This window comes from Muntiacus reevesi, chromosome 2, assembly GCF_963930625.1.
Source record: "Muntiacus reevesi chromosome 2, mMunRee1.1, whole genome shotgun sequence".
Classification (NCBI taxonomy): domain Eukaryota; kingdom Metazoa; phylum Chordata; class Mammalia; order Artiodactyla; family Cervidae; genus Muntiacus; species Muntiacus reevesi.
The window spans coordinates 18,292,476-18,317,864 of NC_089250.1; the positions used below are offsets into that span (position 1 = coordinate 18,292,476).

The 25,389-nt window shown below is 42.4% G+C and overlaps 1 protein-coding gene across 13 annotated transcripts in view; it reads left to right on the forward strand.

Annotated features, from left to right (window-relative positions):
• Window positions 1-25,389, forward strand: part of PARD3 (par-3 family cell polarity regulator) — a 553,895-nt gene that overhangs the window by 76,566 nt on the left and 451,940 nt on the right. For all 13 annotated transcript variants that reach the window (XM_065921047.1, XM_065921054.1, XM_065921051.1 and 10 more), the window contains exon 2: window positions 14,942-15,043. In XM_065921047.1, the coding sequence (XP_065777119.1) occupies window positions 14,942-15,043 (102 nt within the window). The remainder of the gene's footprint in view (window positions 1-14,941; window positions 15,044-25,389) is intronic.

Consider the following 25,389-nt stretch of genomic DNA (forward strand, 5'->3'; position numbering starts at 1 on the left):
TTTTTTTCAGCATGCAGTCTCCTCAGACCTGGAATTGATTTCACTTGATTGCCACTGGTCTTTGTGATGAGTGGACCTTGCTTAGGATTTATATGTAACCTAGTCAAGTTTGCTTCAGTAGCATATTACTTTGCATAAACTTTGTCAAGGGGGCTTGAATATTTGCTGTAGATTCAGAATTAATGCATCACCCTTCTCAAGGTACTTCCATTGCCTTTCTGCTGTGATGGGGCTCAGAGTTGTGTCAAGTGCCCTCAAATCAGTCTGAAAAGTTCTTAACATTGTGAAAAGTTCATAACATTGTGACTTCTCATTAAATGACAGTGACAGTCCTTAAAGGCAAATTATCTTGTTTAAATTACGATGGATTTTGCTTTCCTAAATAACTGGGCACATTTTTAGGACTCTAGTGTCCTTTATATGTGTATCGATAGGTATTATTTTAGGTGTATTGAGAAGAATTCTTGACAAGGTACAAAATGGCATTAATTCCAAGGCACTTTTTTTTTTTTTCCCCAAGAGTAAGGGGAAAAAAAGAAAAATGAGTGTCAGTAGTCTACGCTTTATTTACATTTATCCGTGGGAGCAATTGTTTCCCACATAAGCACCATAAACTGAAATTTTGGTGCCAGTACCCTGGTGTGGGGCTCCATCCAGAATGGAGACAGGTTTTTGCAGGAATGTCATGTGACTGTGAGATGGGCCCCAGAGAGGCTTTGTGTCAAAACAAACACTCACCTGGTCCAAATGGACTTGGCCTCTTGTTCATGGGAGATTTTCAGTTAAGAATGGGCTCTGGTGTCCAGAGGCTTGGATATGTTGATGTTAGGCTACTTCAGTCTCCTGTGTGCTAGTCCAGGCTCTGCTGAGATGTGAACAGAGCCCTGCCTTGGTGGTGGGAGGCGGTCAGAGGGCTGGGCTGGACACGCCTGATGCCGCCGGTATGTGGGGCCGGAGACTGAAAGGTGGGGGTGCTTCTCTGGCTCACCCAGCACATGTCAGACGGGTTTTCTGTTTTCCTTGTGGAGTCTTGTTGACCTGCTCACTTTAGTCTTCTGATAAACAAGAAGTGCTGCTGCAGGGCTGAGAGGGGGTGTCTGAAGGACTTTTACTGTTAAGCCCATATAGGATTTCATTTTAAAAAGAGGAGAGATGAGGGATTGGAGAATGTAACCCAAGATAGTCCCACAATCCTTGCAATTTTGGAATTTTAACCAGTGTGATTTGGAGTCTTTCAAAATGCTTGTCGGATCTCAAACTGTGGATTCACACGTGCAGCTTCTGTGGGTGACATCTTGCTTAAATAGTTGTTTAGGGCAAACAGGAAGCTGGAGATGATGTTTGTGTTGGGGGCTTGGGTGTCAGTGATTCCCACTCAGGTTTAGAGAGCTCTTCTACAGCCTGGCCCGCAGAGTTCCTGTGTGTGCGGCTCAGCTCCCCACGTCCCGGTCCTGTGAAGAGAGGCGTCAAGTACAAGGCAGGTGCTGAGGGTGTGTGTGTGTGAGGTGTCTGGGCTTTACTCCCCGCTGTCCAAACATGCCAGGTACATCTTGGCCTTCTTACCTTTGTCTGAAGATGCCCCCCCCACTTTAGGGGGCAGAATTCCTTTGTGACGTGTGCTTTGTCTCTGCTATTTGTTTTTGTAATTCCTGTACCACTTGGTTGGCATTTAATCTTGATACCTAAGAATTGTTAGTGAACTTGCTACACACCTGTGGTTTGCCTCCCAAAGTTGATTTGAAGTCTTGGAGGGCAGGGGTCTCCATAGACCTGGCTGGACCCCTTTATCCTAAAACACAAGCTCGACTTTGAGACTGAACGTTAAGCTTTTCATTGGCTGGTGGCGTGTCACGTGCCATCCTGTTGCCTGCAGCTGTTAAACTGGGTAATGAGAGTACAGTGTTTTCAGTCATTAGGAGCCGCTGCGTGGATGTTCTTGCATACCCTCGACTGTTCCTGCTGGCAGGAGTCTTCCAGAAGCTTGGATGGGTCTGTGGCCTTGCTTCCTGCTTCCTACTCTGGATGGTGCAGAGTGTGGTTCTGCTGCCATCAGGAGGCTCCCTGTGTTTGGAAAGGTGGATGGATCAACAGCTCCAGAACTCTGCTACTGCCAAGACATATGTGCTATAAATATGTGCTCAGTAGAGGATGTTGTAGGTAGGGGAGGTTAGGTAGTTTTAATTTTGTATGACGAGTTGTTTTTAAGATCAGATTATGGTGGTTGTGAAAATGCTTACCTTCCTTCCACTTTGAAAAGGAGAGCTATCTGGAGTGTGTTCGACTTTTGTGTCTGCTTGAACAACGTGTGACCCTCAGTGATAACTTACCTCCTTCATTGCTACGCACACGGCCTCGAGTGTCTGCAGATAGGAAATGACTGTGTATCATCGGGCCGCTGAGTCCATGGGGTCTTTTCACTGCCTTTTCTTTGTGGCTCTTGGTAGACAGGCTGCATGCCCACTGGGTGCCTATGTCATTAGAGCTCTGCCTTTGTGCCCGGTCCACTGTATCTGGGCATCTTCAGTGCTTCACAAACCAGCTTTGCTTCTGTTTTGCTGTCTTCCCACCCTGTCTGATAAGTTTATCGTGACATGTTTTATTGTTGTTTGAGATAGTCCATTTCATGCTTTAATTACTAGTTGTATAATTAGGTTTTGCCTGAGTTCCCAAACAGCTAATTTGTTTCTTTGCTTCCATGCAGGATTTTTATTGGAGACTTTAGGTATGATGCAGAATATGTTGGGTCTGTGCCTGCTATATTTTCTGTTTTAGTGCTTTGATTGCACTGCTTAGCATTTTGTTTTGTTTCTTTGGAAACCCTGTGCACCATATTTTCTTAGAGGTAATACATTGAAGGCACAGTTAACTAAATTTCAAATATCTCATAAAGGAAAACTTTACAAGGACAGCAAACTAACTGTGTATCTAAGGGATTAAACAATGACATGGCATTAACCTGTATAATCTCCTCACATATTTCATAAGGTATCTTGAAGCCCTTTCTTTCAAATTCCCCCATTTCAAATGAATTTGAAATTGACCAGATGAAGCCAGATAACTTTGTGAGTCACACTAGGGATTTTCAAGGAAAAATTTTAAGTGCCAACACACTTGGAAACAGATGAGTTAGTAAAGGAATACAAATTGATCTTTGGTATGGGGTCACCAGTAACATGTACCGATGAGCTTTGGGGTGTGGGGTTGTGTTTAAGAGACTTGGTACTAGGGACCATTCGCTGCTGTAACCCTGTGTCTGTTCAGTGCGTGCCGTTGAATAGATGCTCCGGGAGTGTGTGAATCAGGTCCTGAGGCTCGATTAGGGTGATATTGTAAAACATGCACATCTTCAAGACACTGTTGTGAGTGCTATGGAGACATAGGGCAGGAGACAAAATGAGGTGCAGAGGTAGATGTTAGCAGGAACTGACATTTGGGTAAGCTTTCCGTGGGGGAAAAGGTTGGGGTGGCTTTCCAGGAGGGTACGAACAAGCTATAGAAAGTCTGAGTGACAAGGAGATCCCGTGGATTCACTGGCCTGGATCTCGGTGTTTGTGGTGACGATGTGAGCTTTGTCTGTCTGTCACTCTCTTCTCTGCTGAAAATCATCCTAAGAGCTGATGCATGTTCCTCACCTGCGAATATGTCCATGGTAATGAGACTCCGAGAGGACTCTGGTCTCTGGCACATCTTTTGAAGATACCATCATAGCTCCCGCCCTGGACCCATGCTGGGAGTGTCCTGGGAGGAGGAGGGTGCTCCACCTCTGGCATCAGCGGTCCCAGGAAACACTGGGACAGGCCCCTCCACCCTCCCGACTGCCTGCAGTTGGAGCCGCGTTCTGAGCACCAGCATCTGCTGTCCCCCACCTTGGGGCCACCCCTGTGATGTGGTGGTGCTGTGGCCTTCCCCGCCGGACCCCGCGCAGCCAGGGCTATGCCGCTTTTGAGTGTAGGGGCCACAGGGTGCAGCTGGATGGCTGTGTGCCCAGGCTTCTAAAAAGGAGACCCCAGGTAGGTGCAAGTTATCTGTCAAAACCCACCGTTTCCTCACAGTCTCCTCTGTTAGTTCAAGAGTCATCTGATTCGGGCCGGTTGGGTACTGCCAGATGTAAGGAATTAATTGTGGATTTTTAAGCAACTTGAGATAGCATCTTTAAAGAAAAACTGGGAGGTGGTTTTTGGATTAAATCATAGGATCGGGGAGTGGAGAGCTGCTTTGGGGTCAGATTTGCTTGGTTTGTTTTAGAATTCTGCGCTATTAGAGTTTATCATGTTTCAGGGAGGCTTTCTTTCCGTCGGAGAAATTCCTTTTGGTCTGAGTCAGCCTCTCTTGTTGGCTGGTTGGAGAGTAAATAGGAGAGGGGAGATTTTTCTTTTGTGAACCTTGAGGATCTCTTAGGTTGGTTATTTTTTTATAAACAGTAGAAAATCATTCAGCATCTTAGTTCACTTTAGAAGATCTTGGTTTTTGCCTGATCTGCACAGGTGCTGTGGACTGCTGATGCCCCAGGGTGGGTCTCTGCCCTGAGGGGTCTGAGGCCTGGTTTTAATGGTTGTATGTGTGTGCTAAGTCACTTCAGTTGAGTCTGACTCTTCGCAAACTTATCGACTGTAGCTTGTCAGGCTCTTCTATCCTTAGGACTCTCCTGGAGTGGGGTACCCTGTCCTTCTCCAGGGGATCTTCCTGACCCAGGGGTCTCTTATGTCTCTTGCACTGGCAGGCAGATTCTTTACCACTAGTGCTGCCTGGGAAGCCCTTTATGCTTATGGGTTTTTTGCTTTTTTTCCTGCAGCTTGGAATCCAGCACTTCCAGGTGCATGGCTGGCATGACATGCTTCTCAAATCTATGTCTTTATAGGTAACATGGGGGTAAAACATTACTTCCTTATACTGAACTTAGTTAAGTCGGTATACACATGTAGACTTAGGTTATATATTTTTCATTATTTTTTTTTTCATTCTAAGAATGAAAGAAAGAAAAGCAAGGACTCTGTCCTGATCAGTTTTTCCCTTCCTCATGTGTCCTCCTGACAAATCCGTTTGATCCTCCTGAAAGAAGCAGTGCGTCCAAAAGGGCACAGCAGTCATTGAGAAGTCAGAGTGACATCGAGCTGAAACTCCCTTTCCTCTTCGGTGATCTCAGACAAGCTGGGTTTCCTGCTCCCCTGGCCTCACACCTGCACATGGAGCCGGAAGCGTTGACCTCGACTGAGTGTCCTGAAAACCATCGCTGTGCCTGAGTGGCCCCGCGGCTGGCCCCTTGTGGAGTCAGGGGAGGGTTAGGAGGCGCAGGGCAGGCGCCCCCCCTTCAGATCTCCGGTGGCCCCCAGGCCTGGAAGGAGAGGCTTGGGGTTGGGGAGAACACTCCTGTAGGTCCACATTGTTTTCCGGGTCTCAGCCTCATTTCCTGTCTCACGCCCCTTCCTGCGCCTCTGGCCCCTCAGGTGATGGTACCGCCCACCCTCTGCCCTGGGCGTCCTGACCCTCACCAGTACGTAATGGGGAGAACGTGGCTGGCCCCAGTAAGCTGTTGTCTGGCTCTCCTTTTCCTAGGTTGTAAGCAGGTGTGACCAGCATTAACTCACTTCTGCCTGGTCTTCCAGGCCAGTGGTGCTGGGGACACAGCTCTGTGAGTGAACATGAAGGTGTTTCTGCAGGAAATAGGGTTCCTTTACATTGGAAGGATAGCGTACCTGGAAGACTTCTTTCCCCACAGCTCAGGCCATCTGGAGTGTCAGCCAAGGTAGTCACACTGAGGTTTTTGAGTGAGCTCTGAAGTCAGAGGATACAGGATGAAGGGGGCGTTGATCCCAACAAGGTGCCTGTGTCCATGGGGTTTCTTTTGGTGGTTAGGGGAGCATAAGCCTATTTATGGATTCTAGTTTTCCGAGAAAGTCTTGTTGAAATTTCTTTTTTGTCCAATTGGGTTATTATACATATTTTATACACTATTTGTGCAACAATGTGGTATTTTGTTCATTGTTTTGTGCTAAAGAGAGGAAGATGGTCCTTGCATTTGGGGAGCTTATCTAGAGATAAAAAATATCACCATGCATGTGCAAGGAAATAGGCTATTTTGTGACACATCTGTGGTCTAGATGAACACCTTGGGGCTGGAGGGCATTTCACAGGGGAGGTGGTTGTGATCTCGGTCGAGAGAGTCACGGAAAGCCTGGGTCACTGGAATCATGGGGTGAATGCTGTCCGCTGTGTGGAGGGCAAGGAACCAGTGTTTACTGAGCACCTGCTCTGTCTCGGGCCTGGCTCTGGGTGCCGGTGGTAGGATGCACAGACAGCCGGGAAAAGCAGGCTTGGAGAGAGTGTTGAGTGCTTGGCCGAGGACGTTGGGTTTTAGTGTTTAGGATGTAGTGAGTCACTGGAAGTGACTCATCACAGGGCAGGGACATGATGAAATAGGTGTTTTGTGAAGATGAATGCAGTCTAAGGATGTGGAGAGGATTAAAAGAGGAGCCTGGAAGAAGTGAGATGAGTTAGAAGGTGATTCCATTATTGAGAACAAGAGAAGAAGGAAGGAAAGAGGAAGGGATGTGTTCACTTGTTACTTAAGGTGATAAAATTATAAAATTACACATGTATGTTTGTTATGGAAAATCAGAAGGGTGGCCAGTTGTGTTCAGCAGTTTCTTCCTCTTGTCTGTGGCTGCAGGTTCCACTCTCTTCAGACTGAAAATGAGATGATACCTTTTATGCTGTTCTGCGCATAGCATTTAAATTACTGTGCAGTGTTTCATGGATTATATGTCCTCAGTTTCTAATTGTTGGGTGTGTAGCTGGTTTACTATTTTGTACTACTGTTTATTAAAACGTCTGATTTCCTATATACATCTTGACCATGTAGACACATGTTTTAAATTCCTGGGTCACGTACTGATCACGTCCAGGAAATTTTCCATTTATCGATTCTGTCATGATATGACAGATTCTTCAATTGTCCTAGCTTTTTTTTTTTTTTTTTTTTTAAATTTTCTCTCCAGATGCAGGATCTACTCTAGTATCATACATTGCATCTAGATATTAGACAACGTGCATTTTTAAAGAAAGAAATCAGTACAGTTGTGTTATTAAGGCCTCATATTCTGGACTTGTCTGGTTGTTTCCTTGTGGTGTCATTTGACTTGATTTTCTGTCCCCTGTATTTCCTGTGGGGAGGTGAGGTTTATGGCTTGATTAGGTTAAGTCAGAGGAGGACGGTATCGTCAGTAGGAATGAAGACAAAAAGTTGGTTTTAGGGGGAAGACAAGGGATATAAGCTTCATAGATTAGAATTAAAATAGGACTTGATAAAAATATTGTTCAGTTATCAGTTATTCCCAAATGGACATCCTTTTATTCATTGCATTAAAATTTCCTGGCAAGTAATCAAAACAAGCTCCCTTGTCAGCTCCCAAAGTCCCAAATCAGACAGCTCCCAAAGTCACGTGTAGTGAGAGAGGTTGATGTTTGAGTGTCGGGAGAGCTTTGAGGTGAAATGACTCTGAGAAAGAGTTTGTATCTGACACTGACTGTGAATACATTTATAACCATCTATGTGATCATCACAGGAATGTGAAATATATATGTATGTATTCATGGTGATGTTTTTTAAGATGTAGTAACAAATATCTGTTTAATTTAAGAAATGTTCATGGGGCTTCCCCGGCGGTCCAGTGGTTAGGACACCGCGTTTCCACTGCAGGGGGCATGGGTTTGACACCTGGTCAGGGTAAGATCCTACATGCCACATGGTGTGGGAAAGAAAAGAAGTGTTCATGAAAGCATTAGCCCATGGATTTATGAGCTAAAACATAAGAAGAATAGTACCTAGAAGAAATAGAAAGCATTTCAGCCTTGAGAAGTTCTGATTCAGTAGAGCTGAGACTTGGAACTTCTGACGAGTAGTCAGGTGATGGTGATCTGGGCTGGAATCCTACTTAGAGAACCACTGCTTCAACTAGGATGAGGTTCAAACTGTAATATAATACTTAGGTGAGTGGTTTTTCAAATTTGATTTTTTTAAACAATCAAAACTTTTTTATTAAATATTTTATGGACCTACTCACTATGCAAAACATTAAAAAAATGATGCTATTGGGAAGAGATTGGTAGGAAGGCCTGTAGGAAGACAAACAGCTGTGATGCTGCTGTTGGAAACCACCCATGTGGGTCTGAGAAAGGGCGAGGAATCATCGGCAGACCTGGGCCCAGTCTTGGCTGATAGCATTTATTAGTTGTGACTTCTTGGCAGCAATTTATGCTCTTTGAGTCTCAGTTTTCTCATCTGAAAATAGGGGTTATATACCCTCCCATCACATTAGATAATGCACACGAATGTAATGCAAACCTAACGGGGGGTTACTACCTTCTCATTCTTGCCTTGGCTCTGTCCCAAGCCAACTCTGTGATATTTGTTAGATGATTTCTATGGAGTGGAGCAGGAATTGCGGAGCATCTGTGGCTCGGGTGATGTCTTTGCTGTTATGAAAGTAATGTCACAGGCACAGAGGTCAATCATGGGCTGATTTCCCAAATTTGTGGGCTAATGTGCGACTGTAGAGTGATTATGTGCTGGTTCTAATAAAACAGAATGCCAGACAGTTATTTCCTTGAGGTTGGAATTCACCTTTGGTTTCAGGCTGCGTTTTTCTTTTTTGATCGACATATTAAATGAAGCCATCCACCCTTCAAGGGAGGCAGCATGTTTGTGGTTTGCTCTGTTGTGTTGTGGTGGTGAGGTGGTGTCATGAGTGTTGGGTGTGGTTTGGGGTGGAAAAGGGGGGCAGCAGAGATTGATCAATTGATCTATAGATTTCAATTGAAAATATTTTTAAAAATCCCAGAAAATTCCAAAAGCATAACTTGAATTCACCATCCACACAGATGACTATTTACACAGTTCTTGCATTGTTTTAGGTATTATACATCATCTAAAGTATTCAGGAGGAGGTGGTAAGTTATATACAAATATTACATCATTTTGTACCATGGATTGAGCATCTGTGGATTTTGATGTCCCCGTAAGTCTTGGAACCCCATACTGAGGGAGGACTATATCATGTCTATCTTGAACTACCAATGTTCATTAAAAAAAAAAAAAGAACTTTACAACACACTTAAAGTTTCTTGCTTTTGGTTTAAGTAGATTGGAAAGATACTTACCAGGATAGTCTAGCATGAGACATCAATCCTACTGACTTTCTATTGCTCTTCTACTGACTTTAAAGAGAATATGCTTTCTATTTGTGATGTCATTACCAGTGACTTCATTTGTCTCCGCAACGTAATTTTCCTTGGCTCATAGGATGGACAAATGCTAACCTTGAAGCCCTGTGCCATCATGCCCCTTATTTTAAGGATGTCTTCAAACAATTTCTTGTCTTTTGGTTTCTGAACATTATAGATGTGCAGAGTCAAGTGGTTCTACCAGGATTCTCATGAAAAAGAGTGGCCCCTCCTAGAGAGGTTGTCTTTTCCAACTTTGTGCCTGGTCCTTTCCATCTTCTCCTCCATGTTTCTGTGTGAACAGTTATGTTACTTCTTCTGTCTGTCTTTTGACTCAGTGTGGAAGATTTAACCCCGTTTCACTGCCCTTGTGGGCTTTGCCTCCCTCTCTCGCAACCACTTCTTGGATTTCTCTCTCTCTCTCTCACACACAAATGTGATGATTGATGTCACATTATTATCTTTTAAAACTGCTCAGAGCTGAACCACGTAAGGTACCTTGATTAGTCATTCTTTGACAACTTTTGTGCTTTCTCTGGAATGAACTATTCTACCACCCCCTCCTCCTGCCCAGCCCCCCAGCTTTGGTTGGTCTTCTATGAACTTGCAGCTAATTCCATCCCAGCTTGGCCAGCTGTTAAGTAGCGCCTCATTGTGTTGAGCTGCATGGGGTCCTCTCCCGGCCTCGTCTCGAGGACAGCTCCCACCTGACCTGCCCTTCCCACCCCTGGTGAGCATCCTGTGAGCTCTCTCAGGGGTCTGTCCCCTGCTTCACATGCCATGGTGTCCTCATCCGTGGTTGGGTCTCTGTTGGCACACATCTTCTAGTACTCACCTGAGAAGGACAGAGGGTAACTTTTTGGTGACACTTCATTTCTGAAAATGTTGTTTTCTACCAGCACCCATGCTTTACTGATAGTTGGTGAGTGAGGTCTAGAATTCTGTGTTGTGAAACATTTCTCTTAGGAGTTTTGAAGTCACTGTGCTGTTGTCATATATATTTTGGTGTTGCTCTTAATAAAGTCCAACCCATTCTGATTTCTGATTCCTTTTCCCTTTGCTGTGGTGACTTGTATTTTACTTTCTGGAAGTTCCTTCCTTTCTTCATTCCTTCATTCCATCCCTCCCTCTTCTGGGATCTGATTCTCCTAAAACCTCGCCACCAACCTTTCCCACATCTTCTCACTGAATGTAATCTTTTTCTCTTCAGAACTCACAAAGCATTTTTTTAATTTACTTATTTTTAAGTGGAGGAAAATTGCTTCACAGTATTGTGAAGCCTCTGCCATACATCAACATGAGTCACCTGTAGGTATACAAGTTTCCTTTCCTCTTTAACCTTCACAAATCATTTTTATGTTTCATTTTCTTATGACCCATGATCTGTCTGTTTTTAAGGCGGGAGAAAAAGGGGACAACAGAGGATGAGATGGTTGGGTGGCATCACCAACTTGATGGACATGAGTTTGAGTAAGCTCTGGGAATTGGTGATGGACAGAGAGGCCTGACATGCTGCATGCAGTCCATGGAGTCGAAAAGAGTCGGACACGACTGAGTGACTGAACTGAACTGAACTGAACAGTGTGGTGATGCTCTTTGTGGAGTGGTGAGAGATTTCTTGAAATTGGGATAGGAATCATTATTTCATTATGACTTTCCCTCCTTTGTTTCTCTTCCTGTGTCCTGGGATAGAGCTTTCTTTGCAGCATTCTTTGGAGTTTGCATCTTATCACATCTCTGTGCTTTCTTTCTAGCTGATCGTAGAAACATCCCCTCCATCTTTTCCCCAGTCTTCTTGGGTGAGAAGCAGTGATTCTGTGTGTGGGTTTGTCTCCTGGTTTCTACTCTGGGCTCGGATCCATCTTGGGGAGTGTTGCCTGGCGGGGACATTTGCTTCTTGAGAGTCCTCTATCCAGCCACTTGTTGCGAACCTTGTGTTTCATTTCTGGATTTTTGTTCATCATAATGTAAACTTATTGTTACTGTTCAAATCTTTGGGTTATTTTATATGTGCATACTATAAGTGAAACCTTTTTAAAAAATTGAGTATATGTCTCGTTTGTTTTTTAATCCAATGACAAGTCTACTGATTGTAGAATTAATGTTTTTGGCATTTTTAAAAGTGGCTTATCACTGCTTTCTGTTCAGTTGTATATATAAGTTTCTATAGCCAGGACAGCAATGATTTCTGCTATTATGTCAAACTTCTTAGTGAAAACCACCGTGAAGTGGAATCAACGAGTATGTTCCAACTTGTTTAGAAAACAAGTTTTTCTCCTGGGTACTTGACTGTTCCTTGAAAATACAGCCAGTCCTCTGGGTATTTAGAGAGAATTGTGTGGATGAAGGCTGTCATTTAACATCTCCTGAGAGACAACCCTTCCAAGATGTATTTCTCAGTGGCAAAAACATCCTGGTTTTTATACTCTTGTCGAGGGAGGTAATTTTCATTTGTGCTGCTCAGATCTGACTGTTTTTTTAGTGTCCTTTGCTCTGTTAGGATTACTGATGATTCCCACTCTGTGCTTCTCTCCAAGCGGTTGTCTCCTTTCAGCATATGGTCAGAGTGACATTTAATAAGTACCAGCCTGATGAAAGCCTTGACATGGTGTTGTCGTGGCTACTTGGCATAGCTGACCGCTGAATCAGGACTTCTCTGGAGGCAAGAATCAACAACTGGATCTCAGAATTAGACACACCCTGATCAGACAGTTGAAAGATGATAAGCCAAGTGTGGAGAATATTTCGAGGAGGAGGGAGTGACCAGCAGTGTCAGATTCTGCTGATAGACCAAGGAAGATGGGTCTTGAGAACTCACTAGCAACATGGAGGCCGTTGGTGACCTCGATAGACAGTTTTGGCACTTGTGCTGGGGAGGAAGCCTGACTGGAATGGGGCTATAGGAGAAGAAGAATCTGAGATGACAGATCTTTAAAAAATTTTGCTGTCGAGAGGATCAAAGTATGGTAGCTCAAGGACAAAAGTAGGGTCCATAGAAGATTTCATACAATTATTTTAGCATCTGCAAAAATACAGTATTAACAACTTTTGAAGACTCTGAGTTGACATCTGAGAGCTGTTTTCCATGCTGTTATGGATTTTAAAAAATTAACTCATAGTTGATTTAGTTTAGTTGATTTACACTGTTGTGTTAATTTCTACTGTATGAGTGATTCAGTCATACACATATATACATTCTTTTAAAAAAATGCTCTTTTCCATTGTGGTTTATCACAGGTACATTGAATATCATTCCCTGTGCTATATAAGGGAACCTTATTGCTAACCATATGATATATGGTAGTTTGCATCATACTGTTAATGGTTTTTAGAAACTTTAACAGTAAGGCTGGGGGTAGACTTCTAACCTTTCTTGGGATGTTCCAGTCAGGAAAAGCTCTTGGGAAAGAGGATGGCCGAGGAGTCTTGAGGGATGGAAATGATCAGCCTGGGGGGTAAGTGGGGCTCCAAACCTTGGGCACGGTGGCGAGGGGTGCGTTTATACAGGACACAGTGCGGACTGTGAGAGGGGAAGGGGTGTGAAGGAGGCTGGACTGTGGTAGGTTCTCCAGTATCAGTTTAAGAGACTGGAAAATCTTTAGGAGGGAATTTATTTCCAGGGAGTACCTTCAAATGTTATAGAAAGGCAGTAGATTATGATCTCATGTGGAAAGAGTGAGGAGGGTTAAGAGGCTTTAAGAACGTGTTTTATAAGCTACATTTTAGAGGTCTGTCTGCTTCTTTGTTGGAGTAGGAAATGACAACCCACTCCAGTATTCTTGCCTGGGAAATTCCATGGACAGAGGAGCCTGGCAGGCTCCATGGAGTTGCAAACAATTGGACACAACTGAGCACACACACATGCTGCTTTTGTGTGCATAAACATGTTTCAGAAATGAGAGCGGATATGTAAGCTGGTTAGGTCATCCTGCTTGGGGGAAGCGAAGGACAGGGTGGATCAGTGATAAATGGCTGGATATGATGGTGAAGGACCACCTTCTCTTTATTCACCCCCCGGGTCATTCATTCTTCCCCATTTCTCTTGCAGAGTGAATACCACTTGGGAAGGAAGAGTAGAAGTACAGTTTGTTTTAGGACTTTGTTCTTTAACAGCTCAACAAATCTCGAGATGAAAAATTCTGGAGCCTGGCTGGACTAACAGCAGCGGGTTTCCTAAGAACTCTCTAGGTGACGTTATTAATATAACCAGGGAATTAGCCGAGTAAGGCCCATGTATGAAGGGGATGCCAAGAGAGAGGGTGTGTGTGTGCATGCGTGTGTGTTCTACAAGCTTACTGTCTGTGTTCTGGATGAACAGTTGATTTCAGTACTGAATCTCTTTTCTCTTTTTAAATTTTTTGGCCTTGTGGCATCTTAGTTCCCCAACTGAAAGTGCTGAGTCTTAACTTCTGTACCTCCAGGGAATTCCCTGAATTTCCTTTTAAAGAAGTCCAGATAAATGAGGGTGCATGCAGAGCAACTGTGGAGTGTTGGCATAGTGTGGTTTCTATGGTCATGTTTAATAGCTTTGAGAACTGGAACCTGAACTGTTTTCTGTGCTGGTTAAAAAGTGACAGGGATTGATAATACATGTTCCATTTTAATGATTCCCTTGGAGGGCTTTGGATTCCCTGGCTTCACCCTTGGAAGGTTTGAGTCAGTAGATATGGGGTAGGGCCCGTAGTCTGTGTTTTTATTAATAACTGTCATTAATCTTGTGCCTCCTCCACCCCAGCCTTTCCTCTCAGAAAGAGCTGTACCTGACATCACTGTTTAAGTTGGTAAAATAGAGTGTTAGTGTGAATTGAACTTTTTATTAGTAATTCTGTGCTATGGATGATTCAGTAGCTAATGGCAAAGGTTATAGTTTAGTGTATTTTCATTTTTGAATATACAAATGAAAGTGATTGTAGAAATTGAAAAACAGCTATGTTTTTTCCTCATGTCATTTTAGAACTTGATTTGATGTTATATTCTGTGGTATATATGTTGTGTGTGTATGTGCATTTGTGCATGTGTATATGTGTACATGCATAAGTGTGCACACACACCCAGGTAGAGTGTGTGATACTTAAACTGAAGTCCTTTATCTTCCTTCTTCCCCAGCCCCACCCCTCAGGGATAAATATTAAAATGTTGGTGTGTATATCTGGGGACATTTTTCTATGCACACATATGAGTGTATGTAATTGTCTTTATAAAACAGACTCAAGCACACATGCTGTTCTGAGCTTGCTTTGTTCACTTGTGGTCTTAACATTCTTCTGTGTCACTATATTTTAGACCTGTTTGTAGTGATTACTTAGAGCCACTAAGGCAGACAGCCTCCTTTTCTTCAGATAGGCTGCAACATGAGTTTTTCAGAGACACAGTATGTGTTGCTTGCTTATTAGAATGTCTCAGTAGATTGGATTGGGGAGATTATTAAGTATTTCATACTGGACCATGGGAAGCTCAGCATACTTCAGGATTACTATTGTGTGTGCCGTGAGTTGTACTGGTTTCTGCAGCTCCTATCACAATAGTATATCGGTGTCTGAGCCAAAGGGATGTACGTGCCTGAGTGACTCCACCATAAAAAAAGCAAAATGGACTCAACCAAATATAGGGGGCCACCTGAATTTTCCATCAAGTGCAGTGTTGTTGATGAGGTCAGTTCCTTTTCATGGCAGGAGTTGCGTTCCCTTTTGGTGGTGCTAATTTGCCATATACTTTCATACAGGATCCAAACTACTGGATACAAGTGCATCGACTGGAACACGGAGATGGAGGAATTCTGGATCTCGACGACATCCTCTGTGATGTGGCAGATGACAAAGACAGAGTGAGTTCAAGTCCAGGGAAGCGGCTCCGGTGCATTTTGTGAAGACGGGGGAGGGTGTGGGTGGAGGGGAGCACTTTCCTTTCTGTTTCAGACTCAGGTACTTTAAAGAGCATTGGGGCCACTCATACTGGTTTGTTTGTTTTATTGTAAGTATCATGAATCTTTTGTTTTCCTGAACCCCGGGGACTCAAAACTAGGTTTTGGGAATTTTAAAATTGCAGCGTTTTAAATGGAAACATTTTAAGAGGTTTCCATGCCATTCCCCCTTATTTTCACTGAACATAACATCTTTCTTGACAACTCAGGCATGTCATTATGATCACCATTTCTGTTTTGATCCCAGTGGCTGGCATTCCCTGGCTGCATTCCAGCATCCTCTCAGTGGTCTTGGCTTCCAGGAAGCCACCCTTTCCTCTGTAACTCTCTTTGAGTACTGTCATAGTGCAACACCATCTTCACTGTCAGCACTTAAGCCATGGCCTGGATCCACCTCCTGTCTGTCCTCACTGAGGGAGGGGCCAGAGGAATGATTCAGAATGTGTTAGGAGTGTGACGGGATGCTGAGAATTAAGATTCCACCCCTCTCAATCCTACCCCCGCCCCCAGCCTTTTTTTAGGCAGCTGGTTAATATGATTTTATTTCAGTATTTACTAAAGTTTTAAATATAATCACCTAAAAACTAAACATTTCAGTAAGTGCAAAGTATTAGAAAGTTAATGAGTGCCATTGATCTTTCCAGGCAAGCAATCTCTTTTGCTGAGATAAGCAATACCAATTCTGCAGCTGGCAATATGTATGATACTCTACCAGAATTTAAAAATAGGCTTGATCAAGAGATTGCACGTGATACAACTGAAGTAGTGCCATTTCTTGATTGGATGAGGTGCTGACTTGAGCAGGCTGTGGCCACGCCCCCTCATGTTTGGCAGTGAGATGATGGGGAGGACTAGCCGCTGCATCCTCACCTGTTCACCAAGGCCTGTGATACTCGGGGTGGGCTCCACAGTGATGTTACGTCATGGGATCGAGGAAGGTGAATCTCCCAGCGGTCACTCCTGTTCTCCCAGGTAATCACTCCATCCACCGGCCCCCTGCCTCCTGGGCTGTAGGCTGCTGTATCATCTTTACACCTGCATTCCCGACAGTTAGCATAGTGCCTGGTTTGGAACTGGCTGATGTCTTATGTGTTTTCTTGAAATCTTAAGGAAAAGGAAAATTTCCAGGTACCAGGTATTGTGTAACGTCAAGGATATTTGATTCACTAGCACCTGCCACAGTGGGGTTTGTTGCCTGCAGCTCCTGTGGGCTGGGAGCACATTGTGTTGAAAATACAGAACTTTCCTGCCCATATGTGATTTGCTGCTATTTCTCCAGGTGTCAGGTCTTCTCACGAGGCTCCAGGAGCAAGAGGCTCTCAACTCCTTTTGCTGAAATCCACATGAAGAGGCCCCTCTCGAGACTCAAATTATAGTCATTTTTTTGTGCAGCTCAGCTCCAGAGCTTAGACAACTACAGAGATTTATGAAGAATTTAAACAGGTGTCCTTTCCCAGTCATAATCTGCAAGGAGATGAGCTAATGTTGTATTGATCTTTTAATATTTTTTCTTCTCCCTTCCTCTTGCTTCTTTTCTTTTTTCGGTTGTTTTTCTTCTGTAGGATAATATGGCTTCTTGTGCAGAAAGAGAAAAATACTGGCAAGGACATAGCTACCTGTGACCCCATTGCTGCCTGAAGCTCATTACTGCTGCTGCTTGAGTGGGATTATTTTTCCTGACACTCTTTTCCTTCAGATACACACACGCTTTTTCTCTTAAATAGGAGTGAGTGAGTAGTAGCCTACTCTACTGGAGTTGCTTATAAATATATTTCCTGTTCATTGACGGTGACTTTGCTGACAGAGCTGCACAGTGTTCTGTTGTAGGGAGTTTTGTGCTGGTTCATTCCTCCTGGTTTGGACTCTTGGATTTCTGTGGAGGAGGCCCTGTGGTCCCGGTGTGTCCCTGCCCCCAGCGGCAGTGATGAGCATGCCTGTTTCTCCACCTGTTTCCTTTCAATTTAAGTCTAGTTAATTTACAGTCTTGTGTTAGTTTCAGGTGTATAGCAGACTGATTCAGTTACACTTTTGCATATATTCTTTTCCATTATTGGTTATTACAGGATATTGAAAACTATTTCTTTTCTGGGTTGAGCACAGATGTAGGTTTCCCCCAGGTTGGTGCCTTTTCACTCTACATTTTTACTTTATACCCAAGTAAAGAGAAGGAGTAAGAATTGGCTCTGAGATTGCCTCCGTGCTGTGTCTCGCCCTGATATGTTGTGGGACCGCGGGTGCCACAGGAGCCGGATGATGTGGCACCTGCGGGTTCATGAAGCAGCCCCATCAGCATTCACGCTCCAGACAACAGTTCACATTCTGAGTCGGTGTTGAGACGTAGGTGTTCAGCCATCGGGATACTGAGACTTATTTTACGGCCCAGTGTATGGTCTTTTTGGAGAGAGGGAGAGATAAGGAGAGAAAGAGAAAGTGCGGGCAGGGGGAGAGGAAGAAAAAAGAAAAGAGAGGGAGAGAGTAATCTGTAATCTGTAATCTGAAAGAGTTGCATATTAAAATCATAGGGTACTTAATAAACTGTGTTTTAGATTTTATATTCTTATGTAAATTTGATGATGCTGAATCTACATTTTATGGAATCTTTTTTTATATATCCTTTATAGGTCAAAAAATATATTTTTAACCTGAGAAAAAATTACTTATAATATTAGTAAGAGAAATAAGTTTTCAGACAACTTTATATCATATAGATTAAATTTAGTTTTCAAAGGGAAAAATACCACTGACTAAAATAGTTTTTGAATCTGTTTTATTTATTCAGAAATATTTAACTGTGTGTGTGCATGCATGTGTGTTAGTCACTCAGCTGTGTCCAAATCTTTGTGACCCCATGAATTGTAGCCCACCAGGCTCCTCTGTCCATGGGATTCTCCAGACAAGACTACTGGAGCAGGTAGCTATTGCCTTCTCCAGGGGATCTTCCCACCCTAGGGATTGAACCCAGGTCTTCTGCACTGCAGGCAAATTCTTTACCATCTGAGCCATAGAGAAGCCCAAATATGTTTATGTGTATAATTAATTTAAGTTTTTGAAAGAGCATCTTCATGGACCCACTTTAAGTTGTAACTAAAAAAATATAACTAATCCAGAATCTCAGTACCACATGAGTGTTGTTGAGTGATTGTTATATTATTTTGTGTATTATTTTTAGTTCAAAGAAAAGTGTATTATTTGAAGTGATAAAGTTATTCAAAGTGAGGGATTGTGTGTAGTCAGCTGCATGGCTGTTTTCCATGGTTCTGAAATTTGATTCTGTATAATCACCTTGGAATGTTTTCAACTTTTTTTTGGCAGGTTCTCTGACTAAGAATCTTGACACCTATTTTGCTTTTAGGTTAAAAAAGCAATCTTCTAAATAAATAATACAATCCCTCTTAAAAAAAAAAAAGTCCTGTTTTTTGGAACTCCTCTGGGCTCCTGCATTTTATACCCTCCACCCCTCCAGTGAACCAACTCATTGGAAAGACCCTGATGCTGGGAAAGTTTGAGGGCAGGAGGAGAAGAGGGTGATGGAGGATGAGATGGTTGGATGGCATCACTGACTCAGTGTGCATGAGTTTGAGCAAACTCCGGGAGATAGTGAAGGACAGGGAGGCCTGGTGTGCTGTAGTCCATGGTTACAAAGAGATGGACACAGCTCTGACTGAGCAACAACTCCTCAAGTGCCCCAGGTGCTGTTTTTGCTCCCAAACTGTGAAGAGAAGACTTCATTGGCTTGTCTGTTTGGCAGTCTCTGTAAAAGGGCAAACTCAGAGGTACAAATTTTTACCTGGTCATTGAATTTGTAACATTATGAAAAAATATTTTTAACAGGATTAAGAGGAAATAATTCAAATGATCACAGAAGAAAATTGAAGTATCTATTTAGCTGTAATTTTGGTCACTGTCCTTTAGTTATTAAAGTTCAATGCATAGCACTGAAAAGTTTTCATTTAGTGCCTATATGATTCTAATTCCAGGGTTTACCCAAATGTATTCAAAATGGTGTGTGTGTGGGTTGTTTTGGGTTCTTGGAGTAGGTGTGATTTACTAAGACACAGAATATTCTAAAGTTACGTTGGGCATGAGGATGTGCCCTGTGTGTTCATCTCTTCTGGACATCGATTCTTCCAGGCGGGGTACAGAATCAGCCTGCATGTGCTGTTACGCTGGTCTGTTTACCCTCAGAATCTGATTCTCAGTCTTCTCATTGACATCCTGCCAAACTGTGAAAAACCCAAGTGGCTTTCATGCGTTCTCTAGCACGGTTGACAGCAGCTGTAACTCGAGCCTTCCTGAATGATGCACTGTGTTTTGTCTGAATTTCTTCCTGATTTGCTCTCCATTATTTATTATTTACTATCTCTGAGCTTCTCTTAGTTCTCTGTCCCTCCTGTCTTTCCCTCTGTACACTACAGTAAACTGGGTACATAGATGTCTGGGTAAGAATACTGGTCACTTGCTTCTCCCTGAAAGCTGGCACCTTATATTGACTGAAGGGTGGAAATGGACGTTTCAGGTGGAAGCGATCAGCACTTAAGAGTTGGAGAAGGATGCTTTGTGGGGGAGCAGTCAGCAGGGAGAGAGTCTTTTTCTCACTCACAGCGTTGTCTTAAGTCTTTGGTGTTGAAGGTGATTTAAGATGTGGTATCAAGCATTTCCTCTGTCATACTGGGATGTAGTTTTGTTTTGACCAAGGATGATGTTATGTGGTTCTATCTTGGTGATGGCCTTGGGAAATATCTTTCACTTATCCATATCTTGCTCTTTGTAGGAAGGGTTAGATGGGATAGCAACTTCAACTCTTTGAAGAGTTTGTATGTTTAGAATGGGGTCCAGGTTGTCGAAGGGTTGGTTGCTGTGGAGACAGGTGTCTGCTGCTTGTTGGAAAGAAGCCAGGATTCTCTGGGGGACAGTCTGGCTGGCCAGTGTCCGCAGGTAGAAGAATATTGAGAAAAAGAAACTTTTAAAATGTATTGGCATTGTGGACAAGCAACCGTTTCCACTTGTCAGTGGAAGCGAGCACAGAGGCATTTGTGGAATAGACAAGTTAAAATTGCATTGTTGAGCCAAAGCCAAGTGCCCCTCCTGCTGTTGAAGAAGGGTTAAGTGGAGAAGTTTTCAAACCAGGGTGCTGAATAATAACAATAATGAAAAGACAACACATGTAATAATTTCCTTTGAAAGATAAGACTTTTGATATATAGTTTTAAAAATTATTTTTAGTTAATTTAACCTCCTTATTGCCTGAGCACCTATTGTATGTCAGACATTGTGGTTAGTGCCATGGTACATTGTTGAACACCCAAGTAGATATAGTTCCTGCTTTCTTGGGGCTTAGGATCTATTATGAGAGTCAGACTTACTGATAGATAATGATTTTGAGGAAAAGGACTGATCCTGTGAAATACGTGACAAAGTCCCCTGACCATGCTCAGTGGGAAACAAAACTTAAAAAAAATGTGAGCGAGCTGGAACTTGAAGGACAGCCAGGTGAGAACAAGGGAGTGTTAGGTATTCAGATGTGCATTTGAGAAGTATCCCTAGCTGAATGTGTCAAGAATGAATGGGCGAACTTCCCTGATGGTCCATTGGTTAAAATTCTGCGCTTCCAAAGCAGCGAGTTATGGATTCCATCCCTGGGTGGGGAACTAAGATCCTACAAACTGGGTGGTTTGACAAGAAATTGAAAAAGGAATGAATGAGCAGGAGGCATAGTGGACCTAGGGGGCCAGTTGGTGGGCTTTGTGGGGGATGGGAGATGGATGGAGGTTGGATCTGGTGAAGTGGGAAGTAGGTAGGTAGGCAGATCTGAGGTGGTTTAATAGGTAAATTTAATGGTGGAATTATTCCCCAAGGTCAGGAGTGTTGGGGGGGACCCTGGTTGGGGATCAGGATTTAGTCCTGGCTTTAGCTGGTTGAAGTACCCTGGAGGATCAGTTTGGCAGGTGAATATTTGGAACCAAAGCAGAGATAAATGTGTGAATCTGATATGACATTGTTAAAAAAATCAGATTAACACAGCATGCAAAATATAGCCTAATTTTAATGAAAATAATTATACACCTTTGGAAAGGTTTTAAGGGACCAATTGAAATAGTTATCTCTGAGGGTGGTATAGGTGAATAACTGGAGATTTTGTTACTTTCTTTTTAAAAATTTCTCCATAGTTCTCCTTCTGCCTAATTCCAATATGAAGAGAACATGAGTTCTAAATTTAGGTTATAATAGAAACATCCTTTTTTTCCTTTAAAAACAAAAAACAAAAAACAAAACTTAAGTGTGAATTGGCATAGTGATGATTTAAAGTTTGCTAACTTGAAATAATTTGTATAAATAGACTTCATTTAGCTAGGTGATTTGATTAAATTCCTCCTAAATGGATTTATTTGAGTTAGGTTCTAAACAAGAAAATATTTAAATTAAATGCCAACAGAGCACTAAATGGCTAATTAATTAACTCGAAGGGATTATTTCCCAACATCTAATTATTTCGTGAGTACTGGTTCACCCACTGCTCCTTAGTTTGTGGGTTGGTGGGTCGGGGAGCACAGGGCCAGGTGTATCCGAGGTGGTGGTGGGTGAGGGGAGTTAGCTGAGGGGGACGGAAGCAGTAGGCCCTTTGCCGGTGGGGGCTGCCTGTGGAGTCTTGGTTGGGCAGCCTTCCTGGGGGAGGCCTGGAGGACCTAGCTTGGCTGGGGCCACCCAGTGAGTCAGGGGGAGTGGGGGCCAGTCACCATTGCTAGTGGTAGGCTGGGGCTGGGTTCCCTGGTCTGCTGCGTGCTGCTTTTCTATTGCTTCATCAGCAAGGGGCATCTTGGGGGTGGCTGCTGGGGGGTGGCTAAGAAGCTACAGTGCCCCTGTCTGAATCCTGGCCTGACTTCTTAATGACCCGTGGCAAATCCTGACTTCTTTATGACCTTTGGCAAAGTATTCAATCTCTGTAACCTCGGTTTTCCCATTTCTAAATGGCGAATAGTAATTGTATTACCTTGTAAGTTTGTATTAAGTTTAAACCTGAGAATTTGTATTAAGGTTTCAGCATTGTGCTTGGCAAAAATAAGACCCCAGGAAACGGTAATTTGATCAACCTTGATCACTGTTGTTGCCACCATCTTTGAATTAGGGAAACTATTCATTCTTAAATATCACCTTCTAACGATTCAAAAATGAACATATAAGCTGGGCTATCTTAGGTATTTGTTTTATAGAAAGAATTTCTATAGATATTCATTTTCATTTGCTTATTTTAGTATTTCTATCAATTTGAAGAGAACTTGATATGAAATAGATGCTCAGGGATAGTTGAGGGGGGAAATAGGTTATTTTCTAACAAACCAAACCAAAAGTTTTGACATCAAAAGCAAAGGCAACAAAAAGCAAAAATAAATGAGTAGGAATATATTAAATTAAAAAGTTTCTGCTCAGCAAAGGAAACTACCAATATTAGGAAAATGCAACCTACAGAATGGGAAAAAAATATTTGGAAACCATATATCTAATAACTCAAATAACTAAAAAAAGAACACCAAAACCAAAACCCAACTGGGTCAAGTAATGGACTGAGGAAATGAATAGATATTTTCCCAAAGAAGACATGCAGAATTACCACCAGGAATGCAGACGTGTGCTCAACATGACTGATCATCAGGGAAACACAACTCAAAACCTGTCAGAGTGGCTGGTATCAGAAAACAGGAGACAGCAGGTTTTGGTGGGGATGTGGGGGAAGGGAGACCGAGGCTTTGTTTACTGTTGATGGGAATGTAAATCAGTGTAGTTGCAATAAAAAATTGTATGTAAAATTCTCAAAAAATCAAAACTAAAATTACCAAAGGATCCAGCAATCCTTCCTCTGGGTATTTATGTAAATCAAATGAAAACACTGCCTTGAAATGATATCTGCCCTCCCATGTTCATTGAACTATATTATTCAGTTGCCAAGACACAGAAACAACCCAAGTGTCATCCATGGATGGATGGATACACACACACACACACACACACACATTGAGGAATATTTTTCAGCCATAAGGAAGAAGAAAATCCCATCATTTGTGACAATGTGGGTGGACCTTAGGGAATTTATGCTAAGTGAAATAAGTCAGAAGGACAGATATGTATTATATGATCTCATTTGTATATAGAATCCAAAAAAAGCCAAACCCGCAGAAGCAGAGATTAAAAGAATGGTGGTTACTAGGGGCTGAAAGGTGGGAGAAAAGGGTGATGTTTGTTAAAGGGTACACAATTGAGATGAACAAGAACAACATAATGACTAGAGTTAGTAATATTGTATTGCATGCTTGAAAGTTGCTACGACAGTAGATTTTAAGTGTTCTCACCCAAGAAAGATATGGTAATTATGTGCTGTGATGCAAATGTTGCTAATACTCCAGTGGTAATTGTTTTGCCGTATAATCAGTGCATCAAATCAACACTTTGTACACCTTAAACTTACATAATGTTATATGTCAGTTACATATCAAGCTGGGGAAGGACGGGAAGGAAGGTCTTGTTTATGGTTTTAAAATATTACTTGGCCAACACTGACAGTTCTCCAGAAAAAATAGCACATCTCAAAACAAGTGCTCCTGAATAAACGCTGTGAAAAAGTATTATATAACAACTTTCATCTTAAAATGTTTTGCATAGGTTTTCCTTTCTCTCATATCTCAAGTGCAATGTATAAAATCCAACTTTTCATGTATACAATACACTGTTATCATCACAAAAAGGAAAAAAGAGGAGGAACGTAGATGACTGTTGGCTTCTTCCTGATATATTTTCTAAACCTGCAGATCTCTTTCACTTCTTTGAAATCCTGCCTCGCCTCAGATAACAAACAGTTTAATTGCTGGTTGGGGTTGGAGAAAGAGGCTAGTTTAGCTAGTAAAAATATATTGATTTTAACTACTATATTAATTTTGTCAGACTATTTGTATGTAATCTTCTTATGAATATTCAAATGCCAAGAGTTTTGTCATGTGTAATTGTATCACAATGATTATTATCACAATGCTTGATCACAATTATCACAATTATTGATGCCCCATGTTCCTATGTAAGACTAAAATTACAGCATCGGTTTGAACAAAGATTAAGCAGATCTTACAGATTCACTCATTTCTTCATTCATTTCATCCTTCTGACAAATGCTTTTCAGTCGATAATACACTGGAGAAACAGATGGAGGTGCTGAGGGTGTATTTGTGGTGTGATGTCCTCTTATCTCACAAAGCTCTCCTTGCAGTGAGAAAAAGAGACTCTGAAGCAGTGAATCTGGGCTGTAGTGGAGCATAGGAGGGAAGGCCAGCTCTCAGGACACAGTTGTGCTGATTTCAGTGAATGAGAAGGAGCAGATCTGGGAAAAAACGGACGCAGAGGGAGCAGCAACCTGAAATGGGAAAAAGGTTGCAGGATCTGAAGGGGATGAGTGTGGCTGGGATGCAGTGAGCAGCTGGGAGTGGGGAAATGGTGGGGTTGGAGAGGAAGGCGGGTATTGAAGACTATATTAAGCTACTAAATTCAATAGAAAGCCGTTAAACTGTCAAACTGAGAGGTGACACAGAGGTATAATTTTACAAGGTGGATTTGGGAAGAATGCATTCTAGGTGTGAGTGAGGAATGAGGGCAAAGAAGATATATGGAGAATGATTTTAGAGTCTTAACTGGAGCAAGGTGGGTATACAGAAGTTCCATTTCATATACATGGGAGACGTCACAAGTGGAATAAGGATTCAGGGTTGGGGACGGTCAAGTCTTCTTCCTGTTGAGACATTGAACTGATTTTGCAATGCCTGTGAGACATCCAGACAGAGATGTCAGGTAGGTCATTGGACATATAATTCTGAAGCTCAAGGGGAAGATTGTAGTTGGAGATATGAATTTGGAAATAACTACTACATAGAATAGATGGTATTTAAAGGCGTGTGACATGTAGTGTTTCCATGTGGCAAAGTTTGCAATCATTCTAACCTGGTCACCTTTATTGGTTCCTCCAAGAGTGTACACCCTCATCTTATTGCTTGCCTTTACTGTGATGGAAAATACTAGTAACATTTTAATTAGAAATTAGTATTAAAATGTGGAATAGAAACTCCTTAAATTCTTCTGAGTCAAAACATTTGAATTAGAATAACTTGAGGTTTAGATACTGAGGAAAACAACTGAGTGTAAAAGGCTATAAAGAAACAGCTCAGGGAGATGACGCCTCAGACACAAGACAGTGGTCGTATTATTTCTAAGACAGG